The sequence below is a fragment of the Podarcis gaigeae genome (assembly GCF_964106915.1).
Source record: "Podarcis gaigeae genome assembly, chromosome: 2".
Taxonomy (NCBI): domain Eukaryota; kingdom Metazoa; phylum Chordata; class Lepidosauria; order Squamata; family Lacertidae; genus Podarcis; species Podarcis gaigeae.
The window spans coordinates 6,392,973-6,415,113 of record NC_139679.1 but is presented as its reverse complement, the minus strand read 5'-3'; the positions used below and the strand labels follow the sequence as shown (position 1 = coordinate 6,415,113).

At 44.6% G+C, this 22,141-nt stretch overlaps 1 protein-coding gene across 2 annotated transcripts in view; it reads left to right on the top strand.

The window, feature by feature from the left end:
- The window catches only part of LOC310840197 (17-beta-hydroxysteroid dehydrogenase type 6-like), a 257,115-nt gene extending 244,516 nt beyond the window's left edge, over window positions 1-12,599 (top strand). Inside the window, exons 1-5 of one of the 2 annotated variants that reach the window (XM_083729497.1) lie at window positions 6,696-6,757; window positions 7,883-8,204; window positions 9,510-9,768; window positions 10,293-10,450; window positions 12,049-12,599. In XM_083729497.1, the coding sequence (XP_083585623.1) occupies window positions 7,892-8,204; window positions 9,510-9,768; window positions 10,293-10,450; window positions 12,049-12,266 (948 nt within the window). In that variant the 5' untranslated portion in view covers window positions 6,696-6,757; window positions 7,883-7,891 and the 3' untranslated portion in view covers window positions 12,267-12,599. Of the gene's footprint in view, window positions 1-6,695; window positions 6,758-7,882; window positions 8,205-9,509; window positions 9,769-10,292; window positions 10,451-12,048 lie in introns of those variants that run through there. The other variant, XM_083729496.1, reaches the window with a different exon arrangement.
- The last annotated feature ends 9,542 nt before the right edge of the window (window positions 12,600-22,141 follow it).

The following is a 22,141-nucleotide window of genomic DNA, read 5'->3' as shown; positions in this document are numbered from 1 at the left end:
ATTGATTAAAATACAACTTAAAAATAGGATTCAGGTACAACTTAAAATGCAGCCTCATTTCAGTGGAAGCCCAGAACAAAAACTGTTTGGGGGGAGAAAACATCAAATCTTCACCTCGGCCAACTATCCAGATTGGTCCTACGTGGGCCATAAAAAAGTCAGGGAAGTCCCCAAATAGGAGTTCCATCACAGAAGGAAAAGGAAAGAGGGGGAGGGGTCAGGCTGATTCCAAGCCAAAGGCCAGGCAGAACAACTCTGTCTTACCAGCCCTGCGGAAAGAAATCAGATCCCGCAGGGCCCTGGTCTCATGAGATAGAGCGTTCCACCAGGCTGGAGCCAGTGTGGAAAAGGCCCTGGCCCTGGTTGAGGCCAATCTGACTTCCTTAGGGCTTGGGACCTATAGGGTGTTGCTATTTATGGACCTTAAGGTCCTCCGCGGGGCATACCAGGAGAGGTGGTCCCGTAGGTTTCCTTTTTGCTGCTGGTGTGCAGAAAGAGGGGTTGGAATGATTTGCAACCTGCATACTAGAAATAAACTAATGAAATATTAGACCTGTAACAACACAGGAGGCAAATTTAATCTTCTGGGGAAAGATCGCCTTCCTATCAGTTGCAGAGCTTCATGCTCCGGCACCGGGGGGCAAAGAGTAGATGGGGTCCTGGGGGCGTGGTGCCCATCTGGGGCAGGGGGGCAGCCACAATGGCACCCCACCGGGATTGCGCTGCCAGGGGCGGCACACTCCCCCCGCACTCCTCTTCCTCCGCCAGTGCTCCCTATGATAGCTAAATCAAATGAGGAACATCTGGAACCATTTTGGATGCCAAAGAAAAGAACTTTCCACATGGCTAAATTTTTGTCAGTTTGCTTATTGTTTACATAGTGTGGGTGTCAATAACTTGGAGTGCTGAAACCATTCAGAACTGAAAGGAGTGATAAAGGGGAAAAGCTTAGATGATAGATAGATAGATAGATAGATAGATAGATAGATAGATAGATAGATAGATAGATATAGATAGATAGATATAGATGATAGATGATAGATAGATAGATATAGATAGATAGAGATAGATAGATGATAGATGATAGATAGATAGATAGATAGATAGATAGATAGATAGATAGATAGATAGATAGATATAGATAGATGATAGATAGATAGATAGATAGATAGATAGAGATAGATACAGATAGATGATAGATAGATAGATAGATAGATAGATAGATAGATAGATGATAGATAGATAGATAGATAGATAGATAGATAGATAGATAGATAGATAGATGATGATAGATAGATAGATAGATAGATAGATAGATAGATAGATAGATAGATATAGATAGATTTTTATTTGGGTCCCACCCTCCCTGACCAGAGCTGGGCTGAGGGCAGCTAACATCATGAAACTAAGATGGTATACAAAGAACATAAGAACATAAAAACAGGCAATCAATTAGTTAAAATACATCTTAAAATTAGTTGAGAAGCAAATTAAAATCTGGACAGATAGCATCCACGGGTAAAATTGAGAGTGTCCATTTGGTCTGAAGTCCCACAGTTTAATGTATTTTTTTCCTGGGTAAATGAGTGGTAAAGCATTGCAGTTTCAGCTGCATCAGACAATAGTTCAGAATAATAATAATAAATCACTTCTCCTTAAGGTACTGATGACCAAATCTGCCTCTCATTAGGATCCTAAAAGATGCAATTAGACTGGTTTTCCATCCACAGCTTGTTGGCTCATTTGGACAACTGTGTAATGCCCAATGGTTATGCCTCCCCAACAATCACCCAGCCCTGGTAATCCTGAGGCAGCAGCGAGTTCTTTGGATCTCAAACTTTTAGGCAGTAGAAGCAAGCTTTATTAACAACTATCACAATAAGCAAAGAAGCAGCAACAGGTGCTAATATACAATTAAAGTACAGTCATACCTTGGTTGCCAAACGCTTTGGAACTTGTACATTTCAGCTCCTGAACAATCAAAAACTGGAATGATTTTCAAACGTCCAGTGCGGCTTCCGATTGGTTTCTGAACGTTTTGGAAGTCGAACGGACTTCCTGAACAGATTCCGTTCGACTTCCAAGGTACAACTGTATATGAAAGAATACTCAAAGATAAAGTTGTGAAGCTGGCTCAGCTATCCATCATTTTTGCCGGGGACATTCCAGAAACCGGTGGTGGCACCCCTCTTTCTCAGGACAAAATATGCTTGGCACTTTACCCGGTCAGTCCAAACTGGAATCTCGTTGGATTGCTGCAGTTGGGGCCTTTTATAGCGTCCTGGAGCAGCTTTCCACCGTTTCTGTAGCAAGTGCTTTATGCTCTCGTCTGGTGCGGCTTCCGATTGGCTTCAGGAGCTTCCTGCAGCCAATCAGAAGCCACGCTTTGTTTTCCGAACATTTTGGAAGTTGAACGGACTTCCGGAACGGAAGGCACAAACACCCCTGGGAGGACATGGAGGAGGATATTTCTAATTCCTGCTCCACCAAGAAGTTCACTAGAAGACTTTTTATGTTGCCACTGCTCTATTTAGCCTCCCTCACAGTGTTATTGTGGGGAAAGAGAAATTTTGCATTATGCAATGAGCTGCTTGGAGTAGAGGCAAACTAAAACAAGTATAAGCAATAGCTCTAGCTAGCTGCTTATTAACTGAACAGCTTAATAAAGAGGAACAGTATGATCCTATCTACATCTATAGACATAAGCAACACTGAGCTCAAATATTGTGCAAGCTCAGCATTAGCATCCAACAGCTTATACCTTATTTCACCATCACTGCACCACATATTCCACTTGTTCAAGGTCCGATCCCCAATTTGTCTGGACTGAAGCTTAAAAAGTCCAAACATTGGTTGTATAACACAAAGGACACAGAAGTTCAGGAACAACACCCCATCAACCGCCAGCAGTTGAAAGTTCTATAGAAGAAGTAAGAAACTCATAAAAATAATTGTTCAGTCTTTGATTTTTCATTGCTATGTTTGATCTTAGTATTGCTGGAGATCCAAAATGACTCCACAGGCTTCTCCTACACTGCAAATGCTAACTAATCGGTTTGAGGTCCTGCAACAGCTTGTCAGTTCTGTCCTGGCCTGCGAATAAACAAGAGCTGTTGAAGAATTGCTGTGTCGTCTGATATGTTCACCCATAACTTAACACTGGCGACGAAGGTGGGATTGATGGACATCAGAGCACAGCCAGATGCGGCCACCCTCTGAGCTGAGCTGAATCACTGAGCTGAATCACTGAGCGAAATCACTGAACAGAACCAATTAATGGCAGGCAGAAATCTTGGACGGCTTTGGTGCGTAGTGGTTGCGGAGCTTCTCTTGAATCGTGTCCCATGGTGTTGCCTGGACTGCTACAGGCGCAACCAATGCTTGGGCTGTCTCAAACACCTCAGGCCCACAGAGGCTGAGGAATAGGCCCTGCATACGCTGCTGTGATACTTCCGTCAGCTCGTTGGCTTGGAGGTAGCAGTCGAACCGAGCGAGGTAGGAGTCCCATGATTCAGAGGCTGGCACAAACGGCGGTAGAGGCACAAGTGAAGCCATGATTCCGATGCCGGCGTATTGAAATATTGAAATGGAAAGTACTGAATTAAGGGAGGGAGGGATTCCCGTTGCAGCCAAAGGATTATCTGAGGCCACCACGAGAGAGCTGATCTTAAGCTTGAAACCAGGACTTGCTCTTTAACCATGCTGCTCCTCCAGTTGCCAATGCCATCCATGTAACCTGTGTGAACATCAAGCGTGGGTTGTGTCCAGGAACCAGGGAGGATTTCTTTCACGTGTCTGCATGCTTTCGTCTTTAAATAAACAGCCCATGCAAGTTTCGAGCTCCTATGGCCATCGAGATAAGCCTGGCCATCTCAGTGGAAATCTGGGGAGACTGAGGTGGACTTTCCAGTGGTCAAAGTGTGGTTGTGTCTTCCTGCCCGGCATCTATTTCCTGCCCTCTTTCCCCCCTGCACCCCAGCACCCTGTTTCGAGCAAGCCACAGAGGCGGGAAGGAAGCGGAGCCATGGATCCTCTGCTCGCAACTGCAGCGGATTCCCTCTGCTTTGAAGCAGCAAAGTGGGAGAGGAGCTGCTTACATGAGTGTAAGCTGTTCCCCTCCCACTTTGCTGCTTCAAAGAGAGCCGGGGAGGAGGGAATCCGTGGCAGCCATGAGCAGCGGAGGATCCATGGTCCCCTTCCTTCCCTCCTCCGTGGTACTTTGCTGCTTCAAAGCGAGCCACAGAGGAGGGAGGGAGGGACGGAATCAGCTCAGCAGCAGCAGCTCTTGCTTACTTCACTCTATTTTTTTTTTCATAATAATTTTTTTTTATTATTTTTACAAAAAAAAAAAAAACAGGGAACAAGGGTATAGGAAAAACAAACAAATCACAAACAAATACATAAAACATGACTTCCCCATACCTCCCCTTCTCTGCATCATTATTTTATAATGTGTCAGCAACCCTTCAGTCAATTTCTCTATATATTCTCATTAAGTTTCCCCCTTTAATTTACGATTTACAGCTGTAGTTCTTTGTTTCTAGCCTCTCGACATCTTAACCGTCCAGTATTTTACAGTAGTTCTTAAGGTATACTTTGAATTTTCTCCAATCTTCCTCCACCGCCTCCTTCCTCTGGTCACGGATTACTTCACTCTATAAGACGTACAGACATTTCCCCTTTGGGGGGAGTGCGTCCTATGGAGTGAAAAATACGGTAAGACACGAGGCTTTGACTGGCAAGGCTCTCGGAGGAAGTACGTTAACCACACACCCACCCAGGCCATTTTATTAACAAAAGAACCCTTCACATAGTGTTCGAAAGTTCCAATCAGATTTCCCATGAGCATTTCAGCAAACCCCACGTGGGGACAAAGTTAAACTACAAACACTAATTAAGCATGCATACTTTTGGGGTAAATAAATTGAGAACAACAAAGGAGTGCATCTGGCAACCCTGGAGGTGATAGACAAGAAATATACATTATAAGAAGGATGGCCAGGAAGACAGGATCATTATCACCTTCATTATGCAATGAGCTGCTTGGAGCAGAGGCAGGCTAAAAGAAGTATAAACAATAGCTCTAGCTAACTGCTTATTAACTGAACAGCTTAGTAAAGAGGAACAGTATGATCCTATCTACATCTATAGAAATAAGCAACACTGAGCTCAAATATTGTGCAAGCCCAGCATCAGCATCCAACAGGTCATATGCCTTATTTTGCCATCACTGCATCACATGTTGCACAATCCCCAATTTGTTTTGTATGTTAATTTTATTTTTTGAGTTTTCAGTTTTACAAAAGATATGAAATGTTGTACATCTTCAGAAATAAAAGCATAATTTGACTTCCCTCCTCCTCTTCTGTTTCATCTTCTGGTTTCACTTTTATTTCTGCATTTCCCCTATAAAGGTTAATGGTCCCCTGACTGTTAGGTCCAGTCGTGACCGACTCTGGGGTTGTGGCGCTCATCTTGCTTTACTGGCCAAGGGAGCCAGCCTACAGCTTCCAGGTCTGATGAACCAGAGCAGCGCACAGAAATGCCGTTTACCTTCCCGCCAGAGTGGTACCTATTTATCTACTTGCACTTTTTGGTGTACATTTGAATTGCTAGGTTGGCAGGAGCAGGGACTGAGCAACGGGAGCTCACCCCGTCGCGGGGATTCGAACTGCCGACCTTCTGATCGACAAGTCCTAGGCTCTGTGGTTTAACCCACAGCGCCACCCACGTTTCCCCTATAGTTCCTTATAATTGTTACTCTCGTTTCCAAATAAGTTATTATTTAACTTCTTGTGTTGTTTTCTTCCTGCTAATGCAGTTAAATGTGTTTTGTAGGAAAGTGGAATAAAGATAAGCAGATGATGATACAGATAATCCCTGGCCTGATCCAGAGCATGGAAACAAAACAACAAAAAACTAATCTAACAAAAAAATCTGAAATCTTTTGTATATATAAATATAAAAAATAAAAATATAATTTGACTTCCCTCTTCCCCTTCTATTTCACCTTCTGGTTTCACTTTTATCACTGCATTTCCCCTCTAGTTCCTTATAATTGTTACTCTCTAGTTTCCAAATAAGTTATTATTTAACTTCTTGTGTTGTTTTCTTCCTGCTAATGTAGTTAAATGCTTGCAAATATTTTTTAAATAATCCACGTATTTCCCCCATTCTTTAGTGATTCTTTATTGACCTGATTTTTAAACACATATGACATATTTTGTCATGTGATGAACTGGAGAATACAATGAGAAGTACAAGTTCAAGAGATGTTTTTCCAATTTAAGCAAATCAATTGTGCGCATCAGGAAATATAGCTCCACTTTTTGCTTTCTTTCTTGTCCTCTCTCTTTCTCCATTTATAAGAAGCCCATAAAAGTGTCTTTTTATATTCATAAGAAAAATGTGTGTGTGTTTGTGTGTAGATGTGTGTACACACCACACACACACACAGAAGGGCAAACGTACTTGTATTTCTCCTCTTTTTTCTGAATTTAATGAGCAAATATTCCATGCCCAGCCTAACTGGAAGCATCTGTTCCCTCCTAGTACCACCTAGAGGGCATCAGAGGTAGAAGCAGAGAAGAAATATGAAATCTGAAACTTGTACATGCCCCCAGCCAATGCGAAAATGCCTCCAACAATTCCGGACTGAAGGTTTAAAAGTCCAAGCATTGGTTGTGTAACACAAAGGACACCAAGTTCAGGAACAACACCCCATCAACTGCCAGCAGTTGAAAGTTCTACAGAGGAGGTAAGAAACTCATAAAAATAATTGTTCAGTCTTTGATTTTTCATGGCTATGTTTAAAGGCATCTTCTGACATCTGTGCAAGGACCAAGTTTTGTGTTTGTCCTCCAGCACACCCTTTCCGGACAGTGATGATGAACCTATGGCTCAATGGCTGTGTTGCCTAATCTTGTACAGTCATACCTCAGGTTGAATGCGCTTCGTGTTGCGCATGTTCGAGTTGCACTCCGCGGCAACCCAGAAGTAACAGAGCTCATTACTTCCGGGTTTTGCCCCTTGCGCATGCGCAGACACTCAAAATGATGTCACACGCATGCACAGAAGCAGCGAGAAGCGGCGCGTGCATGTGCAGATGTGCCATCACTAGTTACGTTTGAATCTAGATGCAAACGGGGCTCCAGAACGGATCCCATTCGTATCCAGAGGTACCACTGTATTGGTTTAATTTAATGTGTGCGCGTGTGCAGACACAAGTGAATGTGCAAAGCCTGAGGGAGAGGAAAGCAGACAGGGGAAATCCGGGGGGGGGAGGAGCTGAAGTGAACAGAGAGTGAAGAGTGGAGAGAAAAGGGCGGCCAGCCCACAGCCAGAGGGTTATGCTTTCCCTGGCAGTAATCTGGACCTACAAACTTACGGAGTCTCTCCTGTGTCAATCAGAGTTGCTTGATCCATGATCCAGGGAAGAACGAAGATGCTTCTTGAGAGCTTAGAGTGAAGAGTGGGTCCCATTGGTGTTTGTGAGCTACCCAACATTAAAAAATGTGTGGGTTGAGTATTCTCCTCCAGTGTTAACCTGCAGAGAAGGGAAGGTTCTTTTTGAATGAGTGAGTCTCATAGCACCTTTATGAAACATTTATTTACGTGACATTAAGCACTTTCCTTCCATACATTTTTATTGTGGATACTCCACAATAGAGACCTTGATTGAAAGCAACACAGGCCTCTGGATCCTGATGCGACTTCTAAATAAAAAAGGTATTGGGAGATCTAATTGGGGATTCCTCACATATGTGTCATTGACTATAACATTCTGCATGATTCATATTCTCCATGGAGATTTTAGCTGCCCTGCTGTTGATGCCCAGGAGTGCCTTTGGCCCTTATACTCTGTCTGTCATCTTCCCTGCAGGTTCCAGCCATGTGGCTCTACCTGGCTGCCCTGCTGGGGCTTTACTTCCTTCGCCGATGGTACAAGGAGAGACAGACGGTGGAGAACCTGACGGAGAAATATGTTTTCATCACGGGGTGTGACTCTGGCTTTGGAAGCCTACTTGCCAGGCAGCTGGATGCCCGGGGCCTGCAGGTGCTGGCAGCCTGTCTCACGCAGAAGGGGGCAGAGCAGCTGCGCAAGACCACCTCAGAGCGCTTGAAAACCACCATTCTGGATGTCACCAGTAAGGAGAGTGTGGTGGCAGCGACAGCGTGGGTGAAAGAACAAGTGGGGAACAAAGGTAGCTTTTTGTTATTTTGTTTCCATGCTCTGGATCAGGCCAGGCATTATCTGTATCATCATCTGCTTATCTTTATTCCACTTTCCCACAAAATGTGGCCAAAGTGACTCCCAATATATCAAATGAACAAATGCTATTCAAAAAACTTATTAGAAACAATTAATCCAGGCTTCTGGTTTCCAGCCGTGAGATATGGCTGCCTCCCAAGAGATCGAACCCTCAGTCTTGCCAGTAATTCAGGGTTAATATGAAGGTAATTAGCCCTGCTGACACCCCCCCCCCCCGTGTAGGGGAGGCTGTGCCACCCTCAGATCGTCCATTATCTGCCCTCCACAACAAGATGTGGGGGCAGGGGGGCAGGGTGATTACCCCGGCAAAAACTGGGAACCTTCCAGAAACAGTCTCATGAGCTGGGGGTCCCTGTGTTCTCAAAATTATGAAAATTATTATTAAATTATAAAAGATGGACTAAGAAACAGGCATGTTCTGGAAAGGAGATAAAAAAGATCTGCTAAACGAACCAAAATTTGGATGTTAAGGTTTTGAAAAGGACTCTATTGTTGTGTTTTCATTAATGTGAGGTGAGCGGTTATTTTTCCTTCTATATATCTACATCTACTCTTCTAAGCCAAACCTCACCAAGAAAGAACAAAGATTAAACGGAATACAGGCAGATTTCCAATTGTAATTAGTTATCTGGCTGTGCAGCCCTCGTTTGAAGTTCTAATTTGACTTAGCAAAAGATAAAGGAGTTGAGAAAATGGCGTCCATTAGCTGTGGTGCAGAAGGAAAAACCTCCTTCTGAGGGATTGGGGGGGGGGGAATTTGGACTACAATATGGGAAATATTTCATGAAAAGCAGTGCATTTGTTTGCACGGATTATTATCATAAAACAGACTCTATTCTCTGACAGCATGCAGGGAAATCAGGTGGCTGCTGTGCGAATTGATGCCCAGGGCTCCATACTATCCTCCACTTCAATGCTGTGCTCATTTGACAGAGGGCAAGGACTGAAGTTGCAAGAGTGTCTGTGCAGGGATCCTAAGCACTAAGTGAGCAAAAGATGTGTGGGAGAGAAGCTAAGATGGGTGCCTTGACTTAACAGCGTCATCCTTGGCAGTGCATATAGTATTAATGGGAAATGTATCATTGTGTGTATCTGCATGCACACACACACAGAGAGAGAGAGAGAGAGCGCTCACAAGAATGCAGATATACCCACATTTCCAAAGAACTGTGTATATCCAATTATTAAGGCAGGTGGGAACCTGGAACAATAAGAATATTTTTTTCTTCTCACACAGGGCTCTGGGGTTTGGTAAACAATGCAGCCATTGCTGCCCCATCAGCTCCCACTGAGTGGCTGACCAAAGATGGCGTTGCAAAGATGATCGGCGTCAACTTTCTTGGGATGATTGACATGACGCTACACATGCTGCCCCTGGTGAGAAGAGCCAGAGGGAGGGTGGTCAACATGTCCAGTATAATGGGACGATTGGCATGCTTTGGAGTACCCTATACCGCATCCAAGTACAGCGTGGAAGCCTTCTCTGACATCCTGAGGTAAACATGATAGTTCTGTATCTTCCTTTTTCTCCTTGCTTTAGTGGGATGTCTGCTTCTCCAGCTAAGTTTCAAGCAGAGGACAGCAATGACTAAAGAGCAGGTGCTGGGACATGTGGACTGCACCAGAGACTTACCAAGTAATCAGCAGGGGTTTGCACACCTAAGTCAGCTCTTTTTCTTGAGGAAACAATTTAATGTACCAGTAAGAGTTGTAAGCACCAACCTCCTGGTGGCTGCCTCTGAATATGCCTGATGCCGGGTCATGGACAATGCCCTGGTGCCTCAAGACAGAAGAAGACATGAGGCTGCATTTCACCACATCTCCCTCCCTCCCTCCCTCCCTCCCTTCTCCTCCTCCTCCTCCTCCTCCTCCTCCTCCTCCTCCCACCTCTTCCTCTTCCTCTGCTTGTTCTTCTACTTTAAGGAAAGATGTTCTATTCCATGGAAGCCAAATCATGATCTTCCTTATTATTCTGGTTCAGTAAGAAGACGTGTTTCTTGATTTTTCCTCCTCAATTCAGGCGAGAGATTCATCCTTTCGGGGTCCGAGTCAGCATTATTGAACCCGGTTGTTTCAAAACACCCATTCAGTCAAACACGGTAGAGAGCTACAAGAATGCATGGAGCCAAGCCCCTTCTGACATCAAGGAAGCCTATGGGCAGCGCTACTTTGAGCGCAGTGAGTAGAAATGGGCGGGGGGAACAATTCAGTTTGGTTTGCATTGTGCGAAAGCCTGCAATTAGAGCATGTGCTAATAAGTCCCACTGTTGCAGTGGAACACACACACACACAGAGAGAGAGAGAGAGAGAGAGAGAGAGAGGGAGGGAGAGAGACCCTGAGACCCACCAGGCTAAATTGCTGGTTTCCAAATCCCACCCCTCTCCACCCATCAGTAAGATGTTGTTATGATTCCCAAGCTTTTCGACTACATCCCCCCTCCAATGGACACACTGACACATGTTTGTGTGTGTGTGAATGAAACTCCCCCCCCTTTAAAAACATAAAAGGCTGTTATGTACACTGTACTGGCCAATATCCCAGATATTTTTTACCATTTGCCTTTTCAGTGACTGAGGTAGATGGAGATGGGGGGGGTATGAAGTCTATTTACAATGCTGATTATATTTAGGAGTGGGGGCAGAACCTAGCTAATGTGACACGTTCAGGTCTGTATCTGGAGAGATATGGAATCGCACCCATTCCTATCCTGTGGTTTGATCTTTGATTCAATTTGGCATACAGTGGTGCCCCGCAAGACGAATGCCTTGCAAAACGAAAAACGCGCAAGACGAAAGGGTTTTTCGGTTTTTGCGACGCTTCGCTAGACGATTTTCCCTATGGGCTTGCTTCGCAAGACGAAACGTCTTGCGAGTTCTTGCGAGTTTGTTTCCTTTTTCTTAAAGCCGCTAAGCTGTTAATAGCCGTTAAGCCGCTAATAGCCGCTAAGCCGCTAAGCCCCTAATAGCCATGCTTCGCAAGACGAAAAAACCGCAAGTCGAAGAGACTAGCGGAACGGATTAATTTCGTCTTGCGAGGCCCCGCGGTATGCCACACTCCTATAGGCGGCTTGCCCTGGCCCTTGGAGTGCTACCCCAGGCACCCAAGCAGGTTGCCCTGCCAGAGCCCGAGACCAGTGTCGGATTTACGTATAAGCTAAACACGCTATGGCTTAGGGTCCCACTCTCTTGGGCCCCCCAAAAAAATTAAAGGAAAAAAAACCCTAGATGTACATTTCCAAAATATAAGACAAAAAACAAATAAAATAAAATATTTATTTTCTTATGTGCAAATGGCTTTAGATACCTGTTAGGTCCATAAATTACCATATAGCATATATTCAACACAAAAAAAACAGTGACAATTTGTTGTTGACAAAGGACAACTGGACATATAAAGGGCCCCAATATCTTCAGTAGCCTAGGGCCTCATCAAGCCTAAATCCGGCCCTGCCCGAGACAGAGACAGAGCCTGGGTTGCCTGCCCCTGAACCCGGCGTATGGCAACCCTCACCTAGATACAACTCTCAAGCTCCACCTACAGCCTGAAACACAGATTGACCATGTCTAATCCTCTGTTGAAAAGGTTCCGTCTTAAAGCAACAGAAAATGCTCAGAAAATCCAGAAGCTAACCTATCCCTTCAGAACCCAAAATATTTAGGCAATCTCCTACGGAGGTATAGGGCAGCATAGAAATCAAATCAATAAATGCAGAAATAAATACGTAGATGTTTTTGCATCACTAATTTTTCTTTTCTTTCCTATATCCGACACACAGGTCTCAAATTATTAAAATTCTGCCACTTCACCGGCAGCAGCAACTTTCAACAGGTCACGGACTCTATAGAACATGCCCTGACCTCCTGCTCCCCTCGCATCCGCTACTGTCCAGGATGGGATGCCAAACTCTTATACGTTCCTCTCTCTTACTTGCCAGACTCCATTCTTGACTTCCTGTGGAGATGCATCTGGCCCAAACCAGCACAAGCCGTGTAGAATATGCTGAAGAAACATGTCAGTTCTCCAAATGAACCAAGGAAGTCTTTGCACTATTAACGATGTTCCGTTGTTTCTCTTTTCTGAAGTTCTAAACCAGTGGTTCTGATACTTTTCTTCCCACGGACCACTGGAGAATTGCTGAAGGTCTTGCTGAACCACTCAATCATTTTGTTACCCATTGCAGCAACTGCAATGTGCCATGATAGGGTGCTCAGTTGTTTTTTATTGTAGTTTATAGCTGCTTTTATATCTTTATATATACAATGTATTTTATTGCATTACAATTGGAATTCTAGAGTAGAAGTCTATTAAAATGTTTATCTGTTGCAATGTAATGTCCTACTCAGTAAGGATTTCTCTCACACCACACAGATGCACCACTGAAAAACTGGTTTGATATGGCATTTGGCCTATAGTTCCAGGAAACAAATTAATACCTTTGGTGGATCCTCAAAGTACACTGAGTTAAAGGCAGGATCATGATACTATCTCAGGGTTAACCTCAGTGTCCCAGTGACTTTCTCATGAATGAGTTTGGCTGCAAGGCAGTGGAGGTTGAGAACCAGAGTTTTCCTTCTCCAGGACTGGCTACCTTCCCTTTTGGAAATGCGTGGGGCCCTGTCTCAGTTCTGACAGCAACAACCAGGGTCGCCCAGAGTCACTGGGGAAATAATATGTCTTTGTTTAGCTCCATGAGTAAGGAAAAGGGGGTGGATTCTGAGCGCCATGTGGGTGGGCCCAGGGATTCTGAAGGAAGTGCCCCCAGATCTAGCCTGGTGCCAAGATTTTGAGTTGGAATATGAGGCAGGAGATGTCCAGGAAAGAGATTCCCCATGTGCCAGAGAGGAAGCAGCTGGAGAAATTGTCTAGGGGTGTGAGACTGGAGGCCCTGACCCACAACCCAGAAGGAAGGGGAGTAGAATACTGGACCCAACATGGACTGAAAACTGTGTTCGATGTACTCAAGGATAAGAATTCTGGGAAAACCTAGGCAGGCTACCTCAAAGCAGGAGGAGAGAGGTGAAAGCTAAGAGAATACGGAAGGGGTGGGTTGGTTGGTTGGTTGGTTGGTTGGTTGGTTGGTTGGTCATTCATCATAACCTCCAATCCCCTACACTCATCCTTCTGAATTTTTGCAAGTTACCTTGCTATGAACACCTTTATGATGTATGAGCAGACCACAGTTAAGAAACTTGGGGTGCAGCAAGATTAGCATCTGTCGTCTTCACAAAAAAGATCTGGGGCTTTCTAGGTACATGGGATGTGGTAGAGGCTGGTCCACTAGGTCTTCTGGAAGCCTGACCTGCCAAGTCTTTCCCCATCCACCATACAAATGATTGGACATCTTTGTTCTATCCCTACATATGTCAGAATAGAGGGAAAGGGTCGAACAAATTCAAGCCACTTTTCTTTGCAAGATCCTTGGTGCCCCTAAATGCATACGTAATCTAACCTTAGGTGCCAAAACCGGTCAACATCAACAAACTTGGTAGGTTTGATAATAGGGCCCATGGAGCGGAAGGGGGAAGTCTGAAGATTCAGAGAAATCTCTAAATGTGGATATGGATTTGGATTTGGTATGTTGTAAAATTCAAATAAAAATTATAGAAGAAGAAGAAGAAGAAGAAGAAGAAGAAGAAGAAGAAGAAGAAGAAGAAGAAGAAGAAGAGGAGGAGGAGGAGGAGGAGGAGGAGGAGGAGGAGGAGGAGGAGGAGGAGGAGGAGGAGACGACAATTATTGTTCCAGGTTCCCACCTAGCATAACATTTGGATGTATGCTAGATTTTGGAAGTGTGGATGTAATATTATTCTATATGTATTCTAGGATTTGTTAAAGTTGCAAAACAACGAAGCACGGGATGAAACAAGGGAGAAATTTCTGGAACAACATTGGGATATCAGCTCCACCCAAGGCATGAAGAATAACAGCAACAACTGAGGTGGGGAGACATAACATCTTAGAAGGACCGGAAGAAACACCACAGGAAGAAGAATTGCCACACACAGGAAGAACAAGGATGTAGTTTGAGTTCCTCACTTGTAGTTTCATAAGTCATTGAACGTGTCAACATGAATAGAAGTTATTAATATTGCAGTTGTTGTATAAGGGATTCTTATTATGACTGGAATGTAATGGAAATGAATAAGATTTTGGAAGGCAGAAATAAAGAAAATAATAGAATCATCAAATTTAGCACACAGGGGGCCACTTTATCTAAATTATATAATTCAGCATTGGAACCATTGGTATTAATAATTGTATTATAAATAGGTATTGTTATAATGAGGCAATTATTGGATTGTAACTGAAAAAGCCACTTCTGTGCTGGCAAAGGAGGTGGGGTTGCGGGCTTCACATCCCTCCCCCACACGCCTGGGGGCTGGCTCCAGCCCCTGCGAGAACAAGGGAATCCCCGTTCACCTCACTCACCTCACTTAACCCGGCTTCAGCCGAGGCCCCTCCTCTTTCCTCCGCTACAGCTGGAACGTTTTTACCAGTGTTTTGCTTTTCCAGTGTTTTGCTTCCGTGATCTGTCCCGTTCGCATCCCGGCCGCGTGGGACGGAGCAGTCGCCGACAATGGTCGAAGAGTCGCTGCATTAGGAGCCTATTTTATGGATCAGAGCTGAAATCACTGGGGGGGGGTTGAAGTTGCAGGTTTTCGTTCATAATTGCCCGCCCACTAACACCCGGGTTCTGGAGGTTCGAGTGACCTCGTCGCGCCGGGCGCCGCTCACCGAGGCTGATTTCAATGCAACCGCCTCCTCCGCGAGTCGGGAGCTAGTGTCAGAATTTCACGGGTATTTTCCAGCAGTTTCCCTGCAGTCTGGGAGCTTCAACTCCTCTCCATGGAGTGGTAACTTATAAGGGGGCATTGTTTTGGTTGCATGAGCTGTGACGGGAGCGGGGGAAAGAGCAGCCCCCTGAGGTTTGGGGGTTTTAGCCAGCATAATCATTTTTTAAGGTTGTTGCGGTAGCTCGAGCAGCATTGCATTGTGGTAGCCCACGTGGTCGGAGGTTTCCTTCCCTTGAACTGCGGCCATCTTAGGTGAGGCAGCAGCTGCCTGCCGATTAACTTTTCATAAAATTTGCTAACTGTGTGCGGGGGAAAGATTAATAATTTTATTGGTAGCTGAGAGGACGCAGGAGTCAGCAGTACCAAAGGGTTTTAGTCGCGTATTTTATTAAACTGCAGTCCGAATTGAAGCGGTCGCTTGTGTGTGTTGCCGGTTGTTGGTCGCCGCTACACAGCGTCGCTAGGCTACCCAAACCCACGTGGTGCAGGCAGGCCACCTAGGGAGAGGCAATCGGCGAGCATAATTAGTGATTCATTCGGGGTTGAAATTTATCTGGTTATTTGGATTTATTTGCGTTACGGCCTGCCTTGGGGGAGAATTTCCCCCGTTTAAAATCCCTATAGCCACGCTGTTGCCAAGACAACATCTGCCGGTGCCGCCATTTTAAGTGAGTCCATGTGATCCGCCATTTTAGGTGAGGCACGGCCTGGCCAGCATCGCATCTCCGCGGCAATTCTAAGCTGCCAGGTGCTGGGAACGGCTAAGCCATTTCATTATAGCCTCTCGTGCTAAGAGGGCGGCCGTTACCTTCATATAAAGCCACTGCCTTCAAAATAAAGCCACTGCCTGTGCAGGCAGAGCTTTCTCTGTGCTGGTAGGCTGCTACACTGTAGCCCCATCGGAAGGATTATTTTGTGGCTTGCTTGGGTCCAATTCGGGTTCCTCAGGCGGCAGAGCTCCTCCTGGGGGAGCCAACAATACTAATTCTCATCAGGACATAGGTATGCCTAGTCTCTTTCAGGATTCATCACAGCAGGGGGAAGTCTATTGTTGCAATCTGTGGGGGCCAACTTAAAGCGTTTGATTTAGCTGATGGGAGTACATTCAAAATTGGAAAAGTGCTCCGTGCTGTTTATTGTGCCGCTCAAAAGTTAATTGGTACAGTTTGATAAATAAGTAGTAAACGCTGCAGCTGATAAGCGTTGCACCGCTGCCTACGCAGTTAGCTTACAGCAGTATTGCTGTGCTTTGTCAGCTTGGGCAATACTGAGCTAAGCCTAAGGGTTTAGTGACAAGTGTTTTCCTTAAGCAAATTTTATAACCAATAATAGTTGATATATATTTAGACAGATGATGATGATAGATAGATAGATGATAGATAAAAAGATAATTAGGTAAATAGAAAGATACATAGATAGATAGATAGATAGATAGATAGATAGATAGATAGATAGATAGATATAGATAGATGATAGATAGATAGATAGATAGATAGATAGATAGAGAGAGAGATAGATAGATAGATAGATAGATAGATAGATAGATGATAGATAGATAGATAGATAGATGATAGATAGATAGATAGATGATAGATAGATAGATAGATAGATAGATAGATAGATAGATAGATAGATAGATAGATAGATATAGATAGATATAGATAGATAGATAGATAGATAGATAGATGATAGATAGATAGATAGATAGATAGATAGATAGATAGATAGATGATAGATAGATAGATATAGATAGATGATAGATAGATGATAGATAGATAGATAGATAGATAGATGATAGATAGAGATAGATGATAGATAGATAGATAGATAGATAGATAGATAGATGATAGATAGATAGATAGATAGATAGATAGATAGATAGATAGATGATAGAGATAGATAGATAGATAGATAGATAGATAGATAGATAGATAGATAGATAGATAGATAGATAGAGATAGATAGATAGATAGATAGATAGATAGATAGATAGACAAACAAATAAATGAAATAAATAAATAAGTAGGTAAAGACTAATTAACGACAAAGGTTAATAATAATAGTGTATAAATAAATAAATAAATAAATAAATAATAATTTTTAAAAATAAGAATTATATATATAAATAAAAATAAAAATAGATATTAATAAACAAATAAATAAATAACCTACGTGCTGGTGGTGGTACGCTCCTTTCGCCATGCCTCCTAAGAATAATCAGCAGGCATCTTCCCGCAAGGGGAGCAAAGGAGCCACTCAAACAGATGCACTGGTGCCAATCATGCCGTGCAACCCACAAGCATTTGCTCAGTTCTTCGCAGCATTTGAGACCTTTTATAGGCAATGTAGGCCAAGAGCCATACCTCTCCCAGCGCCACTGCCGGCCTCACAGGATTACATTCCTGACACCATACCCAGTAATCAGGAGCGCCTGAGTACCTCTGCCTCCAGGCCGGGCATAGCCCCACCGGGGCCCGCCGCAGTGCCACCACATAGAACCCACTCGCAGTCCGCTCTATCCCTTGGGTCCAATTCAGGTTCCTCAGGCGGCAGAGCTCCTCCTGGGGGAGCCAACAATACTAATTCTCATCAGGCCATAGGTATGCCTAGTCTCTTTCAGGATTCATCACAGCAGCTCACGATGGTGGAGGGGGACTCTACATCGTCTGACGAGGAGGAACAACAGGGACGCCAAGACACCCCAGCCACGGTCCAAACAGTAGCCAGCGCTGTTCAGCAGGGTGGAAAAAGGAAGTCCAAGAGGAAGCACACTGCGAAAAAAGGCAAGAAGAGCAGGAAGTCGGACTCCGAGGATGAGTCAGGTACCTCCGCTTCAGATTCGGATAGCGACACTCCCATGAAGGATTACTGGGGCCAGGGCAAGGATATTTCTGGGCTCCCTTTGTGGGTGCATGAAAGGGGGCTAATTCCCACCGCAGGTCCTTTAACGGGTCCCTGGAATGGAAAGAGGGGGGTGTTGGTGGAAGATGTAAAAACATCCACCAATGTGTCCACTGATTTTATACTAGGCAATCATTTATCTAAGAAGAAGAGGACTAAAATACTCAACAGGGATTACATTGACATATTCACTCTCCTCCCCCCAACTAAGATGACTGGTAAAGGGGAGAAAAAATGTAATTATGGGAAACGGAGATATAGGACACACACACCCCGGGCGAAACACACTTTCGATAATTGGTTAGATCAGGGGTCTGCAACCTTTAAGACAAAAAGAGCCACTTGGACCCGTTTCCGAAGAAAAACAACAACTGGGAGCCGCAAAAACATTGCAACATTTAAAACAAATATAACACTGTATATATGCCACCTAACCCCCACAAGGAGAATGCTGCGCATGTGACCAAATAGCGAGGACTTACTTTGCTAGAGACAAGCCCTGATGCTACCACAAGCCTCCCTCTCTTCCCGCCGCCCAGCCTCCCAAGAAAAAACCCCCACTTCAAACAGTCACAAAGCACAAATTCCACGCGACCGCGACCGCGACTTGCTATGCCCAATAATCAATGCCCAAAATGCCATAGAAAATTAATCAGGGCCCCAGTGTACCATAAATCATAATCAGTGCCTGATGTAAATAATAATTAATAATGAGGGCCCAATGTCATCCTCATCATTATAAAAATACCTTTTTTGACACTTTTTATTATTTCTGTGTTTGACCCCTCAGAATTACTCCTCCTCATAGAAATAAACATTACATTAACAAGTTACCTTTTTTTGAGTGTGTGTTCTTCACTCCCCTTCAAAACAGTGACCAGTGTATATGCCTCCTTTCAATGCAGCCTGCTTGCAAAGGCGGGACGACAAAGTTTTTTTTATTTTTTATTATTTATTTATTTTATCTTATTTTGAATATTATTATTATTATATATATATATATATATATAATGCGTTCAACTGTTTTTTAAACAGAAGGGGTGGGCACTGTAGGCAGGGGGCAGTAACTGCCCTTGCTCCTGATCAAGCAAATAAATTTAAAGTAACCACTAAATAAAATGAGTTGGCCTAATGAACCAACTTCCAATTAATTTAAACGGAATTAAGTAATTAAATTGGCCTGCAATAATAAATACTGTTTCTTAATTAACTAACCAAAGGACTTAAATCAACCAAATGAATCTAATCAATTAAATTAAATTGATATACAATCAGAATCCAGCAGCAATTGATCTGCCCTTTCTCTTAGTCAACCAAAATGAATTTAAAGTTCCAACCAAATGAATTAAATTACCAAAATGAATCCACACTCGATAAGTTTAAATACAATTGGAATCAAGCAATAAGTTGACTACTGCAAGCACTTATTAAAGCAATCAAATTAATTATATTTCAGGGTTGCATATATATCCTTGGAGCGCTAAAGCCCTAATTAAAGCGCTTTAATATAATAACACTCAGAGTCAAACCTCTATGAGCTCTTAAAATGCTTAACTTAAATAACTTGTTCTCTTCCAATCCACCAATTGAGCTATATTGTCACTTATAAAGCCTGAGTATCCAATTCCCACAACAGAGTGCCTCACCTAAAATGGCCGCCGGGCCAAACCACGTGGTTAGCTCAAAATGGCGACCGCAACTTCCTGGTTACCAAGCAACACAGCTATCAACTTCCTGTCCCTGGCTGCCAGCGGCGCTCTGCTGGAGGGGCGCCCAAGATTATTGGAGGGCGCCCTGCTGGGCGCTCTGCTGGAGGGGCGCCCGAGGGACTGATCCAATCATAAGCGGCTTTTTGCGTGTTTCCGCCCAGAAAATGCGCCTCCTCCCCTCGCCTCCGCCCCGGAGCCGCAGCAAAGGAGTTAAAGAGCCGCATGCGGCTCTGGAGCCGCAGGTTGCCGACCCCCGGGTTAGATGGTTACCAGGTCTTTATGGGTGTAGTTTCCGTGGCTTATCACAAGCGGGCTATGCATCTTATAGCACACATGGCACACGTGAGACGGGCCTTCACAATAGCAGGGGAGAATGCTGCCTTATCTTATGACGAGGATTTTCATAGAAATGCATCACTTCTGCCATCCACTCGCTGGGAACTGAGGGACCAGAACTATTGGGTGGATCATGTAGGTCCATATGTTGAAAAGAAATCTCAGGATTCTCCTAAAAAGGGAAAGGTGCAGCCTAAGTGGCGTCGACAATGCTGGGACATCAACAGGGGGGTCTGTTCCCGACCGGCTTGTAAGTATGCCCACAAATGCGAAAGGTGCCTTGGTAGTCACCCGGGCTCTGCCTGCATTAAAGGAAGGCAGCCCTTTCGGGGCAGCAGGGGGTACTCTCACCAAGGCCCCAGGGGTACCTCTGGACACCCACAGGGAAATGCAGGGAACCGCCAATAATGTGTTCTCACCTATCAAATTACACCCGTTAAAAGCCCTATTAGAATCATACCCCAATAAAACAGCAGCGGCATATCTCTGGGAAGGGTTCTCCGCAGGTTTTAGAATTCCGGTCTCCTTCCCACCCAACCCGGGCGATTCTCCCAATCAAAAATCAGTGCGGGAAATGCCTGACATAGCCAGAAAGAAATTTCAAAAGGAAATTGCAGCGGGGAGGGTGGCCGGTCCCTTCAGTCAGCCTCCTATTAAAGGCCTACACATTTCCCCCCTGGGCATAGTTCCCAAGAAAGCCCATGGGGAGTTCCGTATGATCCATAATCTCTCATATCCAAGGGGAGGTTCCGTCAACGACTCCATACCCCGAGAGCTTTGCAGAGTGAAATATGTGTCATTTGATCAAGCAGTTAAGATGATCCGTAAATTTGGAAAGGGGGCGCTCCTAGCAAAATGTGATATTGAATCGGCTTTCCGTCTCCTCCGTGTGCACCCCAAAATTTTTCACTGCTTAGGCTTTAGGTTTGAAGGGTCTTATTTTGTCAACAAAGCTATGGACATGGGCTGTTCGGTGGCCTGTTCAGCCTTTGAAGCTTTTAGTACGTTCCTGGAATGGGCACTTTGATTTAAAACAGGTTCCATCAGGGTCTCGCTTTACCTCGACGACTTTATTCTCGTTGCAGCTACAGAACCCCAGTGCACCAGTTTACTGGCGTCATTTATTTCTTTAGCTGAGGAAGTCGGAGTCCCTTTGGCGGCAGACAAAATAGAGGGCCCGGTTACCAAAATAGTGTACTTAGGCAGTGAACTACACACGGTTGTGCAGTCCTCAAGGTTGCCAAAAGAAGAATTAGACACTCTTAGGGAACTGATTTGGCAGCTTTTGCCATTGAGAAAGGTTACCCTCAGACAAATTCAGTCCCTGCTAGGTCACTTGAATTTTGCCTACCGGGTGGTATCTCCGGGGTGCCCCTTTTGTACCCGTCTAGCTAGACTGTCGGCGGGCCTGCGTGCTCTGCAACAGGGCGGTCAAGTCTGACCTGGAGGTATGGCTTCATTTTCTTGATAATTGCAATGGAATATCACTATGGCAAGACAACTTGCTGCTTCACGCAGATTTTCAGGTGCAGTCCGAAGCGGTAGGATCATTAGGTTTCAGGGTTTACTTCAAGGGTCAGTGGTGCGCCCAACGCTGGCCATCTGAGTGGTGGGACCTTACTTTCTTAGAATTCTTTCCCATTGTAGTGGCAGTTCACTTATGGGGGCAGGTATTTTGTAACCACAGGATGTGCTTTTGGACCGACAACCAGGCGGTCGTAGCGGTCCTTTCAACGCAATCCTCACGCTCCCCGAGGGTGGGAAGCCTCCTAAGCTCCTTTGTCCTGCTATGTCTTCAACGTAACATCTATTTTTCTGCTATGTTTGTGACAGGCGTTAACAATGACATCGTGGATGCTCTGTCTTGTATCCAGATGGATCGCTTCCGCTCGTTAGCGCCAGAGGCGGAACAATCGCTGCTGCCTTTCCCAGAGCATCTTTGGAGCCTTGGGAACTTGAGATAATGGAGGGAGTATTGGCAGCATTAGCGCCATCCACTCGAAGAACATACGCTAAGGCATGGGTGGACTTCCTAAATTTCCGTAACAGAGCAGGCAACTTGAATACCACATCCTCCCCTTCAAAACGGGAGGTCCTAAAATACTTATTACACCTAATAATAATGTTGGCG